Below are 18,101 nucleotides of genomic sequence, written 5' to 3' on the forward strand. Positions count from 1 at the left end.
ATAACATATATGTAGACATATATTATAGTAAATGTGATGATTATATGACCCGATTGTAATTCATTCAATTTAGCCAAAGAGACATGTGACAACTTCTACTTAGTTTATCTTTATAATGTAACTTCGCATGTGTAATTATCAAGGTAATTACATGACTCGTAATTGGTTCTCATATATAAGATTGTGGATTCGGTCATCTAAATGTGGCTAATTTTTAATCAATTCACCCAGATTATAGCTAACTTGTTCGAATTTCACATCACATATGAGCTTGAATAGCTAAACTTCAAAAGAATAACAAAAAATTAGGGACGAAGCTAATTCGATCTGAGCAAGGTTTAGAGTCAGTAGTCTGATTAGAAAATGAAGAGCAGTAAAACTGAACCCTTCTCATACGTTGGATCGCGACGTTTTATTTTTTCCTATTCGGGCCATTCGAGATTGTATACGAAATAGACGTTGACGGTGAAAGATTCAAGAACGATTTCTTACGCAGCCCCTGGGAGATAGAAACAACGAATAGGACGGAGGTTGTCCCTCATGAATTTGCCACCCCAGGATCCTGTGGGCCTTCGTTGGAAACGTAGTCTTTCTCTCTCTCCCCACTTACTGGTGTGTTTATGAAGGTGGAGTTCCATGCTTACAATGTGAAAAAGGAAATTTGTTTGTCCCCACTTGCTGGTGTGTTTATGAAGGTGGAGTTCCATACTTACAATGTGAGAAAGGAAATTTGTTTGGTGTATATATATATATATGCCCCATTGGCAGCGCCATTTGACGAGGAGCATAATCCGGGTAACCGTGCATGAAAAACTTTGGAATTTGCTGCCGGAAAATCAGCAAAAGTGAAGGTAGAGCTTGTAGTATCTAACTTAATTAGCATAGTGTTGAACAGTATAAGATATTGTGGGTGGATATTTACATCTAATTTTTTAAATTTCAATGATAAATGGTTACTTAACATTGTCGTTGTTGTTAATATAAATTGTAACAAGCGCAACACCCATTCTGCAAATTTGGCGTTAGTTTTAGGCGTTATTGTCAGAAAACATTATATATATTAGCAAGGCAGTTCACGCTCAAGAGGTTCAAGGTTTAAATCTCATGACCGCTGTTATACTTTAGTATGCTATTAATCTGTATTATAAATAGTGTCAACCATAATACCCAAGTTAAGTGATAAAAGACCCCGAAACAAAACAAAATTTTGGAGGCATAAAGGCATGATTAGGGGTAAGATGGTTTCCCTAAGTAAACATAAGGCCACATGTTTGATTTCTCAATGTTATTAATATTTTAAGATTTTTTTATTTTCCAGTCATATTATCGTCCATTTTCATGTCTTCCTTTTTAAAATTCTTTCATTTACTTTTTCTGATTTTTTTTTAATTCGGCCCGCAGCCCCACACGACAGTAATTCTTGGCGCTCGAACATCTCACATGTGCACGTATGATTTTGGATTTGCGCACGTCACGTCAGAGGAAAGTTCCAGTAGTTTGATATCCTTTTTTCATACTTTTCTGTCTAGTTTAAATTACACCTATAAATTTGATATAGTTTGAACATTAGGTACCTGTGCTAGAATGATTTGAAAGACTAGGTTTATTTGGGTAGAAAATTTGATCACCACACATAAATTTAAAATGTCCACAGATGTAAAAACAAAACGATATTGGCTTTTTGTTGTTGCTAGATCAGATCTCATCACATAACAAGGCCAAGACTCTCAATTGTGAAACATTTTCACAAGATATATTGCATATCCATCCGATGTTGATGTTTGAGACCTTTTGAAAATTTCGAATCCATCTTTAACAGCTGAGCTTTCTTCTTTGAATCTATGCTGATTATGAACATCATTCCAATTGGATATCTATGTGTGGTTAGATACATAAACATCTAGAACGAAGTTCCTTGTTCACATAAAACAAGGTTCCTCATTCGTATGTATATGCTTGTCCATTCAAGCGGTGCCATTGACAAAAGCACCTGCGGTAATTGTTGCATGCTGCATTTAGTAAGGTATCCTTCAGTGCTTGGTTGAATAACATGCACGCTGGGTGTGGCTGTTATATTGAAAGAATCAAACGCTATAGGAATGAAATAATACAAGAAAAAGCTGTAAATTCACATGCATATTTATTCAAAAGGGGAAAACAAGGAGGAGTCAGCTAGAAATTGTAGTACTCAGCTACTGAGAAAGGGCTTTTCTGCATACCCAGATCGTATTTTGGAAGAGAGTGCTTCTCCACACCATATACAATCACATTCAAAATGTTAGTATCACATTATCAGAATATTAATGGCTAGTCTTCTAAGCAGTAGCCTTGCTGTGAAATAATAATTCCATTTCTCACAAGCCGCCAATGCAAAATCAATAAAAATTGCAACCGGCAGCAGCAGGAAACAACAAACGTAAAGACTTCACAAGCTTCAGAATGTAAGAAAAGGTGGAAAGACGTTTTCTGTGGCTACTGATCATTTTCAATTGGCTCCATCTCACGCAGCTTTTGCAACAAGAGAAATACATGAAACAAAAGGCAGCCCGATCAAGAGATAATAGCATCGAAAGCGCATTAAAATACTCAAGGATATCATATCAGAAACAGCAACTTCCACCGATCATCTCTTCTAAAACCATCAATCAAGAAGAACATATATCTGTTCATATAGAATGAACAGTCTCCACATCAAGCGGATTAAAGGCAGTAAACTCATAATAGCCCCCATCAGATTAATGAAACACCCCTTAGTGAAGGTGCAGTTTCCTTCATCGAGTAAAAGAATACAATAGCAAGTACAATGAAAATTGTTGACAGGAAACTAAAGGATAGGAATGAAGGAGCTCGCATTAAATGCCAATATGTATAATAACTATTCACAAGCAATGAAACTTGCAGTTACGAATAACAAGATAAGACTTTTCAAGGAAAAAGTAAGCAATTCAACCTTTTGGAAGAGTCCATATTACTCGAATTCTTTACTTGTGTGCTACTAATTCTGAATTCAACATCTTCCAATAGTTAACCTTATCTACTTCTTGAATAGCAGTTGGCTTTGAACCGGCGCTCACTATGATAAGGTTCATGGGGAGTGAGTTATACATGTTGCTGAACATGCCTAATATTGTTGTTACAGGATCAGGTTGAGTGCAGTGCAAATAGGACGTATCATCATCTGTAAGGGATAGAACAATGTCTGACCCTAAGAGCATAGAATATTCACAACAATTAAGTAATCTGTATGCTAGCTAAGTGGAAGTTATGGTTCCAATTTTAGCAGGAATATTAGCTACATTTGTGAGGTTACATTACATCCATGACATGCAGCCATTTGTAATTTGTCGCAGCAATGGACTGCAAGTCTGCAACCAAGTCTATCAATCCTAATATGAAACCAAATTACCAAAGTTACAATAACAGCTTAACATTCCTCTCAATACATCGTGTCATTTTAAAAATTTAATACACCTGATCAACAATCAGATTACATGAAAGCAGCACTCTTGTGTAGAGATTGAGAGAGATGAAAAGTGGAAGTTCAGACTGGTCATAAGCTGTCCTTGCTTGATTGTAGACGGCTGCAGATCTCAGAATTTATAGATTAGCATTTGAGACGGTCATTGGAAGCCAAAGAAAGTTCACAAGAATCTCATTTGAGGTGCATAAAAAGATGAACATCCGTGTTCGCTACATACTTGAAACATATCTCGCGCATCTGAGGCCAAGCTTCAGCCAGATCTTTACCGTCCTCCACTCCTCCTTTTTCCATTTGATTCCACTTATAGACTGCCGACACCAAGCCCTAATTAGGCTACGTATACTGCTAGCACTTAGTCCCTCCCTTTCATCGTGAGTGATTTTGTTTCTGCACCACCATAATTTCCAAATAACCACGTCCAAGCAAATCAGCGAGCATCTGCGAAGCCACTTCTGCTCGAGTCTGGTGGATTTCCAACTCTTGAACTCAGTCTGCACTGATTGCCATGGGATCCTCTTTCTCCCAAATTGTTTGATAATCAGACCCCATGTTGTAGCCGTCACTTTGCAGCCCATGAAAAGATGTATCAGGGCTTTCTTCCGTTTGCTTTACGGTGATGACGAGTAGGAAGAGAGCCCACATGAAATTTTGAAAACACTGAAAGTATACATTCAAAACAATCGAATTTGTGTTTGATAAAGTAGAACTTTTTTATTTTTATTTTTTGCCTCGTCACGGGTTCGAATTGAGTCCAAGTCGGTTTCACCAACCAACGGGTTGCATGTAGGCAATTAATTACATTGACCCTAAAAACTTAATATTTTGATATTGATATTTTTTGAATAATTTTTCTAATTTACATACTGGTGCCTCTTAAAAATTTATATTTAGCCAAAATTTTTCTGGCTGGTCTCCGCCCCAGTGATTTACAATGTGTTTTCAGGCCTGAAGACTTCCGGCAATAATGGCAGCAGAGCTTTTGTGCATGGAGTTGCCCAGACAATCCATCAAAATTCATTTATTTACATATTTGTGCTCTCACCCATAAAGATTAAGGAATGTTTGGACCACCCCTCAATCTAGTCTATGGTAAAAAATGTAATTGGACCGACATAGGTGATTAGTGCCATTTGTGTTGCTCAATAGTGCAGGTCTTCATAAAACAATTGAGATAACATGTAATTTGCCCTAGAAAATGACCTATATGCTATATGCATCCTAATCTAAGCAAGAAGTAAATGTTTATTTGATTGCATATTATGTTGAATTCCTGAATTGAGAAAAAAAAAATGATAAATAATGACAAAAGAATTTGATAAAATAAGATGGGATATTTGAGGTAAACTTGATGGCATTTTAAGACCATGAATATAGGCCCCATTTTAGCATTATAGATTTGTAAAACTGCATTGAGAGGATTTGAAGTGATTGGACTTGAACAACTGAGTTAAATGAATTTGGAAATTAGATTAATGTGACTTGAAAAAGAGATTGATTGAATTTGAAAACCTATGTCTATTGGATTAGAACAATTATGTCGATGGGTTTTAAGACTTTAGATGTTGGATTAATTGATTTAGCCACAATGTAATTGGCTTAAATCCATTGAATGAGGTAACCTTATTTCCAAAGGTTTTGTGTGCATTGCATCGTTTCATGTCCTACCAAAAACGTTTTTCGATTCGGTATTAAGGGAAAGTTGAGCCTGAGATTCATTTGGAGAGGTGGCATACAGATTGGCACTAACACCAAAGTTGAGTCATGTTCATGACAATTATTTATCATTTTTTTTATATATACTAATACTTCCAAGAGGGCGTTCGGTACCCGAATGCTATATATATTCCATAGAACGCAGTGTCCCATGCATTAATGTGCCTCGCCTCCATCCAAATTTTCTCCAATTATTTCCTCTCGACCTAAACTTTCCGGCTTCACCATTGCGACTCAAGCAACACAAATTCTTAAGTTTAATATATATAGTCTGACGAAGGTAAGGACAAGGTGCACATCCCTTTGCTATCAACTTTCTAATTCTAAATCGATTCCTTTGTCCCGTTCTATTCATTTTGATTGGCGAAACATACGGAAATCCTCCCACCCACTCACTACCCTAATATAATTGCAATATTTGCTAAAACAATTTAATCCTCTTTTGTAATAAGCGAATTAACCTAAGACAGACTCGGGCTAATGGATTGGTAGATCCCATCTCAACCTCTAGCCGGGCCGGAGATAGGTAGGGTTGAACTTGGGTCAAGTTATATAGAACAGCCTCACGAGACCTGGGTCACTAACTAGACATGGGTAACTGCTGATAGGCAAGAGAAAATTTGTTAACTATATATGTAATGTCCCATGGAAAAAAAAAAATTCTACCTCTTTCCCTGACCTCTAGCCAACTTTGGTTGATGACATCAAGTGCTATAAACAGAAACAATCAGAGGTAGAGCACCTAGGATTTTTTGCCACTCAACTTTTCTGAAGATAATCGACATGCTAAGTTCTTTAGATGGGAAAAGATTGCAATTGTTCCATTCAATCTGACCATGTAAATGTGATATATACGTTTCAATTGATAAGAATTAATCTTCCTAGTATGTGAACATTTTTTGCTGGAAATTATGACTTCCCAAAAACTGTAATAATGAAATTGCCCACATTTGGGTTTTATTCCAATGTAGAGTTTATGATAATAAAAAGGCGATTTCAATATCAACTTTTAACCAATCAATCAAAATGACTAGATTTGAGAGAATTAAAACATGTAGGTTCAAATTACACTCCATGCAAACCGACTATTCTCATGTATCTCAAGTAGTAGATAATGTGGTATTGACATTTAACAAAAAGCAGAAAGAAGATGCACAGTCTTGGCAATGTGTCTTTTCCTATGTGCTTTTAGTTGTTGCCCCCCTAGAGGCATAGCATACCTGGTCGGAGTGTTGGAGAGTAAAAGTTTGGTTATAAGTTTTATTCACGTGGCCACCATTTCTTTGGACTGCAAACTTAGTTGACATGTGTTCCACTTTATTGCCCCAAGAAGCATAGTGTACCTGGTTGAACTTTATTCATATGGTCACTATTTTTTTGAATTGCAAATGGTGGGCAAGTAACCTTTTAGTTGACATGGGTTCCACTTCCTGCCCAGATACTCAAGCAATCGTGAACCTGCGAGAAGGGAGGAAAGGAGAATGACCATTGGTTTTTTCGGGGTATCTCCACGCATCATCTGTTTTTGGTTCTAATGGTTAGGTTCAGCATTAGACATGATCAACAACGAAGCATTGTGCTCAAAGCTGTAATCACCATTCTAACTTCACAGGACCTCAGGTTTGGAAACATAACTAAGGTTCCACTGTTTCTATTTTAAAAAGCCTGCTTTTGACCTTCTAGATCTAATCGGAAAAGATGCATCTGATTTCTTTGCTCCGTCAAAACTGTGTATCCATGGCACGAGATTCAAATCTCATAAAACATCGCTTTTCCGATCATGGCTCCGTCAATCTGTCCCGAACTAGCAAACTTCTTAGCATCATTTGAAAAAGAAGAAAAGCAGAAGGAAAATTAAGCACAAGCAGTTCATTAGTGTTAGATGCATGCACCACATATATAGCTCCTGATTGGATCTTACTGGTCGTTGGCATAGCTAAATTCTTCGAGTCCTTTGTGAAATGTAGAATATTGATGAACAGAAAATCTCAGATTCGCCTACAAGGAAAAGGCTACCGGATTGTTTCAATGTGGCGTGCTCTCTTCCTGTCAACAGGAAAAGGAAAAGAGAAGAAAATCAGAAGCGACTGTAGCCTCACAGTCGGCACGGCTCAGGATGAAAAAGTAAAAGCGGCCACTAATTTTCCTCCTGAATCAACTCCATTAAACATGACTTTGATTCACGTCCATGTGCTGGAATAAACAATGAAGGAAATTATCCGGGTGAAAGCCGACAGATTCTGGTAGCAGGTGGCAGGAGCATGTGGCTGTGCTGAACTTCATCACTTCAACGTTTTGAAAGTCCAAAGACGACAGGTGGATGCGTGCCTTGCTGCAGCTGTGCCTTCATTGTCACTAGTCCCAACCGATCTTTGTCTTCTATCAGACCTGAAAATGTCTGCCCAAAAGGCTCCAAAGGGATGAAAAACAAAATCTCTTGGGTTCATATTGCCTTGAATTTTGTCTCCTATAAGCTTTGAAAGTTTTGCTGCTCACCAAATGGGACTCGTTTGAATTCATGATGGATGGTAAGATTCTGTACTGTGACCAACTCAAGTCCGATCACGGTGGCATGTGGCCTCACAGCGAAGGTCCATCAAGTATACATACATATATATATATATATATATTATATTATTTTCGAATTGTTTGTTGTATCTGGCGTTTATTAGTGGGAGATCAATACCGTGGAAACTGAAAAGAGTTGGTGGACAATTATTGGGAGAATCCCAAAAAAGTGAATTTACTTAACTTGAAATGTCTACAGCTTAGCCTCAATTGCGATCGTGAGGACTTCTTCGATCCAGCGTTCCCACTTTAAAATGACTATTTTGGCTGTTGCTGATGCCATGGTGACATAATCTCATGCATGTCTAAGAAGCACTCTTTTTTAGAAGATGCGATGGCTACTCGGCGTGAAACCATATGTAATTTGGTGTTGGGATTTGCCAACATAATTAGCATTTCGAGTTATAACTATGCAAATGTGATCTTTATGCTTCAACACAACATGAAGCTCTGCTACTGTTTAGATTGTCCTTTGTTAAGTGTGGCTAAGATTAGCAAAATGAAAATATGGACAAGATATCGAATTTTGTCCTAAAGTACATGCAATTGGTTTGAATATGAAACTCTTTCATTTGGTTGACCAGATGACCAGATTGGCTAGAGAGGACGGACCATCTCTTCACACAAACCTGGTTATATGCACAAGCCTGTGTACATTTACATTGTGCACAAGTTCTTGTGCATGAACTTACTCGTAAAAGTTGTTCAAAGGTACAATTATCATGCCTTAAAAGCTGTGCACCGTGCACAAAACTCCTCCTTCTGAAAGAAGCTAGGGGACCTTCAGTCCTTCACCTTATCAATGTTTTAGGGAAAGTTGAGGAATTATAGCTAAAGGTGGTTTGCAAATCACAAACAACGTTTTTTGAAGCTATAGAACCTTAATTGGGTACTATTGTAGCCACAGGATTAATTAATTCAATGAATTAATATTCTAACAAAGAACCAACATGCACTAATATTATACAAATGGCATGATCAAAATTGTGAAACAATTACATATTTTCAGCGGGGGAGCCAAAAAATTCTGTCAAAGAACCATTCTAAGTTTTAATTTCAAATTCGAAGAGACACTCGTACGTAGAAACTGAAAATCAATGAAGTTTCCGTATGAAAATAAAGTAAAATTTGAGGGCTGGTTTGGACAACGTACTCCGCCATAACCTATTTCTGTTTATAGTGATCATACAATTTACAGGCCATGTTGGAAAACATTTGTCAAAACAGTGTCATTAATCTTGAGAGAAATACTATAGCCAGAGCCAATATTAAAATAATCTCCACAAGATAAGAAAGATGAAAAGGAGAAACAGCAGTCACATCATCATTTAAAGTCTATTATTAAGCTTGGGTACCAGGCCCGGATACGTGACTGGAGTACCAGGCCGAGCGGGTGGAGCGGGTTCAGTTCGATTATTTTTTATTTTTTTTATTATTTTAATTTAATAATAATATTTTATTATTAAAAATATATTTCATATTTAAAAAATTTTATTTTTTAAAAAATTTTATTTTATGTTAAAAAATATTTTTTAATATAATCGGGCTAAGCATGTGCTCGGGTTTCGATCATTGGGCAGATCTAAGCCTGACACTTATTGGGCCCGATCGGCCCTATGCTCAGGTCTATATATTAAGTTTATATATTTTGCATTTAAGACAAATTTTAAAAAATTGTTGAGACACATTTGATTTGCCCACTTCATCTACCGCGCATATGTGAGACGATGAAAAAGCAAAATATTTTGTTTCACGGGTCAACTTTTTTACCGTAATCCTAATATTACCACTTTTCTATTATTGTATATGAAATTCATGAGACGATGAGAAAGCAAAATATTTTGTTTCACGGGTCAACTTTTTTACCGTAATCCTAATATTACCACTTTTCTATTATTGTATATGAAATTCATAACAAGATGTGTCAAAAATAATTTCATGTACTTAAATTATGTCCCATGCAAACATTTATGTTTTTCAACCTTTATCTTTTTCAAGCCGAAAAGTATTGCCTTTCACTTTCGCACAAATAGAAAAACCATCATTAATTGGTCATTGGGGTCGTTAATGGGTAGGTTCGCTTGCAAATAATGCATGGGCTTTTATATTGGATTGTCAACCTGGGTTTGAAAAGCAGACAGAGCACTGTATATAGCAAAAGTATTACTAATTATCAACTACTTTTTAGCATGCATGCAGGCCCGTCCACATCCTTATTGGCAATTTCCTTCAATTTGAACAATTTAGTTGGAGATCAGAGCAACGGTAAAATTTATGATATTGTGTGACAGGTCTCAGCAAAATGAAGATTACATCAAGAAAATAAGAACTCATGGAAAGCCTGTTCAGAAAATGATGTCGAAAAAGTAGGCCCCAAAACACCAAGTTCACTACAACCAAATGCAGCTGGCATGTGAAGTGAGATTATGCAATATATCATGTAGATTTAGTGCCAATTAAAATGTTTAACAGTTTTCACCAAATTGCAAGACAATGATTTGAATCGTGAACAAAAAGAGAAATAATATGAGGGTGTTTGATGAAGCCGGAGTTGTGGAATTCTAGAATTAAAAATTTTATTTTTGAGGAAATGGGAAATATATTATCAAATAAACAATTTTGATTTCAGAATTATATGCTCATTCGTCAATCAAAATTTCTTAGAATTTTTTCATCCCTTTATAGGGCAAATATCATGAAAGGTTTTAATTAATCAATATAGCATTTTAATTCATGTTTTATTAGACACTTCATTTTCAATTCTAGAATCAAAATTACAGGCTATCAAACACAAAGAGAAACTAGAACTGAAATTTTCATTTTAATTTCAATTTGAGGTGGAATTTTGTTTCTAGAATTTTAATTCTAAAATCAAAATTCAAGGCCATCAAAGGCCCCCTAATAAAATATTTTTGGGTTAGGGAGAGGCCATCAACCTAGTGGCTTGAAAAGATCTCTGAGGAATGGAACTGATGTTTCAGGGCTCACATCGTCGTTGGCACAAGGTTTGGCTAGTGCTCATGGGAATAAAACTGATTTTGCAGTGCTTAATGTGCCCCTAGCTCGACTAGTTACACTAAATCCCGAGAATAATTTGAATGAGAAAGAGAGAGAGACCTGAAGGGAATTGATTTTCTCATGTATACAAACACACAAAATCTTTGTAAAAAGTGCATCACCGAACTCTGACCTCCACCCGAGTCAAAGCTGATCAGATTAACCTTGATCTTTCTCTTTCGATTTGGTCAGAACTCACACCAGCAGTGACTGGACGAGACACACATCCACCATTGTATAATATTAAGATTAAAAGCCAGAGTCGATGTGCTTCCAAGACAGTTTCAAAATCCAAAGAATTGTTTACTACAAGATGTTACAAAAAGATCATGTGGTTCGTCAACCATTGGTCTTATTCAATTTATATGTTAGCATATCAAAATGACTTGGACGATGGAAGTTGGCCTCACATCTTTTACAGTCAATGTTCTTGTTTGAAAATTAGCTCTCTCTCTCTCTCTCTCATAGACAATGATATAATGGTGCCGTAGCATGTATTCCGTGGGCAAAACTTATTTAACAAGAATAATGACCCACTGGGTTATATGTTCCCCCAAGGCGTAAAATATACGATTTTTCAATTTACAAAAATTTTAGTAAATAAGACATCAATTCTAGAAAATCCCGCGCATGGATGTCTCAGTCACTCCAAATGATCCTGTTCTCTTCTAGGTAACATGCCTATTAATCAAATAACACTCTTCCAGGTTTGGTGACGAAATACAGCACAAGTTACGAACATAATGGCTTCATAAGGAAGTAGATCTTTCAAAGGACTCCTAACTTTCATTTTCTTTTCAGTACTCCGTATAGCTCAATTATTTGTCCCATTGGGGGTCAGCACAGCACATGCAAGAACAAAGAGCCACATAGGTGCATCAAGATTAATGAGGCAAATTAATTCATATTAAAGCAAAATGGAATCGAGCTCTACATATGAGCTCGTGTAGTTCACGATCTAAACATATCATATCTGCACAGTCGATTACATTTTGCTACTGTATATGCCTACCGACTAGGCATTCCCTCTAACCAACCTAGATATTAAACATGCACATACTATGTAACTATACTGTCTTTGGGTTCCTCTCCGGATTCTATACAAAGCTCGAGCCGAGCTGCACTTCGGCTTGCCAAACTTCTGTCTCCACCAACTCCCGCTAGCGTCTTCTACATCACTTCTTGCATTGGGTGGAAACGCACGGCCCTCTTCTGCACACAGACACAAAGGGAGCGCTCTGTAAGTGTTAAGATCAGATAAGAAAACAACACCAAGTTTCAAATATTAATTAACAATGGCGCTACTCTAGTATAAGACCAAAAAGTATGTGATCAGATGAATTTGCTTTGTTTCGTTGAAGATGCATGAGAAGTGACGCAGTGCAGAACGTAATTTCCGTGGCATCCATCTAACTTCGACCAACTACTTTAAACAAGAGTTTAACATATAAAGAAGGGGAAGGTTGGTTGCCTATATAGCATGCGAGGATACAACCGCCTGTTTTCCAAGCGATTATTTAATACATATCCGTAGACCGTGAAGAAAGGTGCGTGCCTAAGACAGTGTCTCCATCAATAATTGATGGATCCATGAAGGCCAAGCCAAGCTAGAAGACCACTGTTGAAAAACATGAGCAGTCAATCTCAAGATGAGTGGCTGGCGGCGGGCTGCTTTTCTCTTTTCCTTTTTGACTTTTTTTCATGACCAGTGGCTTCTTCATCTCAGTTTTTTTATGGTGTGGTTGTGGACTTGACCCAAAAGAATTTTAGAAAAACGAACCTCCTGTTGGCCTCCGATCTTTAGATGAAAGGTTGGATGTGCCATTGCTGCATGCAAAGATGAACTAGGAATTCATGAGAAACCATGCTTTGACCAACGGGTTCATGGAGTTTGAATCTGATTCAAAGAGTCAAAAAAAATAAAAACAAAGAAGTGGCGGCAAATACGGGGGTGACAGCCGCGCTTGAAGAGAGAGCAGTTGAAAAGCAGGAGATAAATGACAAAGGAGGAACAGTTGAAAGTTGGAATTTGAACTCTTGCACTTCCGGTCATTGAAAAGAACAACTAACTTCTTTTATTAATCCAACAAGAGAACTTAAAGTGGATCTATTTTTCCTTCACCTTCCTTTGTATAATATATTTTTTTTAAAGGGTTACTGAAGATAAATAGTTCAATGGAGCCATTTATTTATTAGTTGCGAACAGAACTCGTTCGTTAAGGCTTCTTTCTCTAGTAAAAAAAGAATAGAGCAGTTTTACTATTTATCGAGAACTGAAAGCAAGCAGAAAAGGGGAAGTTGGACGTTAAGATGAGCTAAGAGACGTGTTTATCTTCAAAGTCTTCAACGTGGTCCAACATCATGATCTCGCAATAATGGTTGAGTTCTAAAGACTGAAAATTTCTTTGATGTCAAATTAACGACTGGGAAAGGAAGAGATCAATCTCATGATGAATAAAAAGGAAAGAGGTGAAAATGACCCCAAAAAGCGAGCGACGGAAAGCATGTGAAGGCTTCAAGTCCAACACTTTTTAACGGGAAAGGAGAAAGAGAAAATGGAAGGTTACACCACCTAAACCAGCGTAAACTGAAAAAGAAAAAAATCATTAACCAAAACCTGTAAAATGAGCCAAGAAAGGACTAGAAGTTCTTGGCACATGATTGTTCATTCGTTGGGATAAAATAAATTTCTTTGAAAAGCAATCGAATAATTTCTATATTAAAGGAAAAAACGGAGTTCCTTTTAGTTAATCATAGGAAGACCAAAGGTTGAAGATCTCAGGGAACTTCAATGGCGAGATAATTATATGGACAATAAAATGAGAAAACGCGAAATCTTCATTTGAATAAGGGAGAAATGGGCGTGGGATGGACGAAGAAGAAGGGAGAAGATTCGAACCGGACGGACGTTCTTGGCGCAGCCACCCTCCTGGATGCCACCGGGCCCAGAGGTGCAGAGGTTCCCGCTTTTGTTGCCTTCCGCCACCGCCGCTCCGGCAGAGGCGGTCAGGGGATTCTCCTCCTTCTTGAGGCACATGTCGATGATCTTCTCCGCCACCTCCGCGCCGTCGGCCCCGGTGCCGACGAGACTGGCCACCTGGGACTTGGGCAGCCTCATCTTGACCCTCATGACGCCAGCTCCCTCGCCCTCGCCGCCAGCGCCGCCCTTCACGAAGGTGAGGTCGGACACGGAACGCTTAGCAAGCATGAGGCTCTCGAGGCGCTCCTTGGCGCCCATCTGGATGCCGGACCTGACCCGCCGGGGCACCCTCTCCTCCGGCAGCTTGGGCAGCTCCACCAGGAAGTAAAGCTTCTTCCCGCCCTTGAGCTCGTGGTCGTCGTCCAGCGGCTTCGCCTGCGGCCCGAGTTTCCTCACCGACTCCGAGTCCATCACCACGTGGTTGGGGTGCTGCTGCACGACGTCCCGCACTAACACCGGCGCCTTCAGCTTCAGCGTCTCCCCGTCGATCTTCATCAACCGCACCCGCCTCTTCCCTCCCAACATAATGGCGTTCCCCATCTCTCTCTCTGGTGGCTCTGGATTCTATGGGTGGTATTGGTGGTTGATATAAGATGAAGGGAGTTGGGAAAGGGCGAGGGTCTCGGCGGGAGATAAGGACGTGGACAAGGAGCAGGGGAGAAGATAGGGACAGAGTCAAAAAAGGAAGGCAGGTTTGAGAATTGAATTCTCCACCTTGTCGCTACTCATCTTCCACTTCCCTTTTACTTTCCGCGGCGAGAGAAAGAGAGCTCGGTTGCTGCGAGCCGGGTTGGTTCAAAAGCTAACCGGAAAAAATTTAGAACTTGAGAGTATGAATCGATGTCCAAGCTGCTCAACTCAATTCCATCACGTAAGCATCGGCAGCGCAGCACGAGATTCAGAGGGAAAGAGACAACGTATCCTGGAGAAGCTCCGCTTCTGACTCTTAATCCAAATCCAAATTTTGCATCTTGCACGCAATACCGTTCAAGTTTATCGGTTTATTTGGTCTGGATAAGTGGAATTGACACATTCCCAACATAGCGTATACATTTGAATTAGTCATGTAAGATAATAATCTGAATTCCATCAGGGGAATGTTGAGGACTTGTGCAAGGACAGTACCATGGAAGAAGTAGACAACTCGGAAGAAGATTAATAGACGACCAATTAAGCGAGTAGATGCTTAACGCCATATGCTTTTACAATTCAAAATGGCTAAGAACATCAACTTGGGCAACTTTATTTGACAGAGCATCTTCATTTGAATTTTATGTTCTAATTTTCAAACAATAACCAAAGAAAAACGTGCTTAGGTTTGAACGCGTTGCATCTAAACATGGGAGTACATATAAATGAAAGAAGAATTCAAAGTTAAGCATCTTTCGTTATACACTTACACAAACAACCAAACCGTTGGAGGTCCTTGCCGCTCTGTTACCGTTTTCTTCAAAAAAAATTATACTTTTTTTTCTCTTGGCGCTTAGCTGATTCGGATAGCTATGATAATATTTTAAAGGAATTAAATCCTTTATACTGCACTTTTCTGATTATCATTCTTATTTGTTAATGGTTGCTCGCATCATGGTGCCTGTTTCACCGAAAGTGTAATTTATGGTTATTTCACTTTTTAGATTTTTGTTTTTTATTAACTTTTTTAAATTGAAGGTAGGACTCAACCACCAAGCTTTAAAAGAAGGACAAACAACAAAATGACAGGACCCTGAAACTTGATCTAAAACCTCCAACTGTCACTCTTTACACTATTCGATCGCAGTAAAGAAATATTAAAAAATGAAAAAGTTCAGATACATTTGCAGAAGTCTGGCCCGTGTTAACACTTTACAGCCACGTTGTGTATCTGGAGGAATCCGATCCAAATTCGAGGCGTTGTATCTAAATCTGGATCTAGAGGAGACGGATGATATCGGTTCATAATTATAGACTCTTCTTCTTCCTTTTTACCTAGCTGGATCGGATATGCCAATAAAATGGATCCAGTTTATTGGATCAATCATCCGATACCAGATCTATCTGAACCGGATATGTCAAACCCAACCTCATCAGATCCCCATGTGTTTGAGCTCGGGTTCGTGCTCGGGCTTTCCAATATGTTATGCAGTTGGATCTTCATCAAGTCTCATCTTGGACCTCGACTTAGATTCACTTGTCAAACTACATATATAATCTGAATCTAATCAATAATCAAGTCCGGGTTTAATCTTTAAGAGCCGGGTTAGATGGGTTTTGGATCTGAATCTGTAATCAAGTTTACCGGAATATTGACAAATCCGCCGGAAAATGCAGCTGCTTCCACCTAAGCAGGGTAGAGAAATGGCGCATCAGAAAGCAGTTTCTCGGAAAGCAAAAGGGAGGAGGAACGCGTGGAAGATTGAGTTCCCAAGGGACAATTATTATTTGATAATGGCCTCTTTTTGACCCTGAGACTTTTGGGTGTGAAATCTACTCGATCCGAATCTACCCAAATTGTTATTTAATAATAAACCCTTGATTCGGACTTTCTCCTCGGTTCCCTTGAGTTCTGACCCACCCTCCACTAAATCTTAACGATGAATGAGATCAGCTAAACTATACCCAAATGAAATCTGACGTATGCCTTTTGTGTTGTTCTTCCTACTCTTACTCCAACCAAGATCCGTGTGTCATAAGTTGGAAGTGGTTCGGGTTGTTACATGCAGACATGATTTCTTAGATCTTTAACCCGACGTAGCGGACGAACTTGATCTCACTCTAGCCCTAGTAGACAACAAAATAGACTTTCAAATATCAGGATTCACCATAGCTCAAATGGGTAGGTTAGGGCGCACTATGTAGTGTGTATATTGATTTTGGATGAGTATATTCCTATATGCAAGTTGAAGCACGTGACTACCATTTGGTATTGATGCAGTTCTAATACGTTAAAGCAGAAGGAAAGAAAGCTTCTGCTCTCGTTTGAACAGTGGGATAACCCTTTTGCTCATCTAAAATTAATAGCACCAGATCAAGGTCTGGGTTCAATTCTCATCGGATTTACCATATAAAAAACAATATTTCAGTAACTCGGCATCTTTTATGATTTTCTCATTAAAAAAAAAAGTTTGAGAACTTGGTCAGAACCTGCATGCTGGGTTTTTCATGTGGTAAAATTTCGTAAAACATATTTTCCACCCGATCAGGCCCACCCTCTTTGTTTTTTTATTCATCGAAACTGTTCATTCCGTCGGGTTGGTCCGGTCTGGGTCAAAGCCCCGCGCTTTGACACTCGTCCTAGAGAGACGTGAGGGGCCGTTGCTTTATGCGACGATATTCAAACTTGTTGAAAATTTTCAAAGTGATTAATGGTGGGAAGACCATCAACGCAGACTATTACGGCCAACAACCCCTGCAAGAGAGAGAGGGAGAGTTGTTGAAGGAATCTTGCGGTCCGTAGAGTTCATAAATACTTAAATCTTGCGGTGCGTAGAGTTCATAAACACTTTCTATGTTGAGGTTTTTAGTGAACATGATGACTTTGTTTGCTGCTTGACAAACGTTCACGTGGGTGACTCCAAGGTGGCGAGCAGATGGGATCGGATTCTGCGCGTGATGCTTTGGAAATAACAAATTCTTTTATCATGTGCATGTGAATCATTTGGTTGAAATCTTCAGATTGGGTTCTCAAACTAGCTTATTGATTGGTGTCTAATTATGATCTTTTAAGTTTATACAGAATTCAATTACCTAATACATGGTAGAAGGACCAATTTGCAGAAAGAAGTAAATTATCTGAACAGCGTGAACTAAGCTATTATATTGCACTTGGTCCTTCGTCGAGGTAGTAGGTATTAGGTGTGCATTATACACCTGTCCTTTCATCGCTCTCCTTTGTGAAGATTCAGAATTACAGTCTTGTAGAGGGCACGTAGCGGATTTAATTTCTAGTCATGGTCGCCAATTTACACCTGTTGTTTTTTCCTTCTTCGGATTTCTGTGATTAGTCGCCTTAGGCGAATTACACCAGATCGATAGTTTCCTTGAACATTCATACCTTGACAAAACCGGAGTCATTTGTTGTTTTCTGGCTTGATGACAAATCTGAGCACATTCAGTTTGTAACCTGTACCTTCTCTATTTTCCGCCCTTGTTCTTACTCCTGGGAAATTCAAACAATTATGTGATTGTAGGAGATGCTCGTGCTGTGATTTTCCTTTTTAGTTCTTGATATTAAGGAAAACGATGGTGTTAATCGTGATGGATGTCCATGAATCATGATTACACAGATGTTGACAAAAGGATTAAGCAGTTGCAGTAGTAGTAACA

The 18,101-nt window shown here is 38.6% G+C and overlaps 1 protein-coding gene across 1 annotated transcript; it reads right to left on the bottom strand.

Moving 5' to 3' along the window:
• Positions 1-11,703: 11,703 nt before the first annotated feature.
• LOC116258367 (uncharacterized protein At1g66480-like) lies at positions 11,704-14,438 on the bottom strand. The gene is made up of 2 exons (XM_031635493.2): positions 13,719-14,438; positions 11,704-12,031 (listed from the first exon to the last, which is right to left on the bottom strand). The coding sequence occupies exons 1-2, from the start codon at positions 14,337-14,339 to the stop codon at positions 11,990-11,992; spliced, it is 663 nt and encodes a 220-aa protein (XP_031491353.1). The 5' UTR covers positions 14,340-14,438; the 3' UTR covers positions 11,704-11,989.
• Positions 14,439-18,101: the final 3,663 nt, after the last annotated feature.

This window comes from Nymphaea colorata, chromosome 8 (genome assembly GCF_008831285.2).
Source record: "Nymphaea colorata isolate Beijing-Zhang1983 chromosome 8, ASM883128v2, whole genome shotgun sequence".
NCBI classification, from domain to species: domain Eukaryota; kingdom Viridiplantae; phylum Streptophyta; class Magnoliopsida; order Nymphaeales; family Nymphaeaceae; genus Nymphaea; species Nymphaea colorata.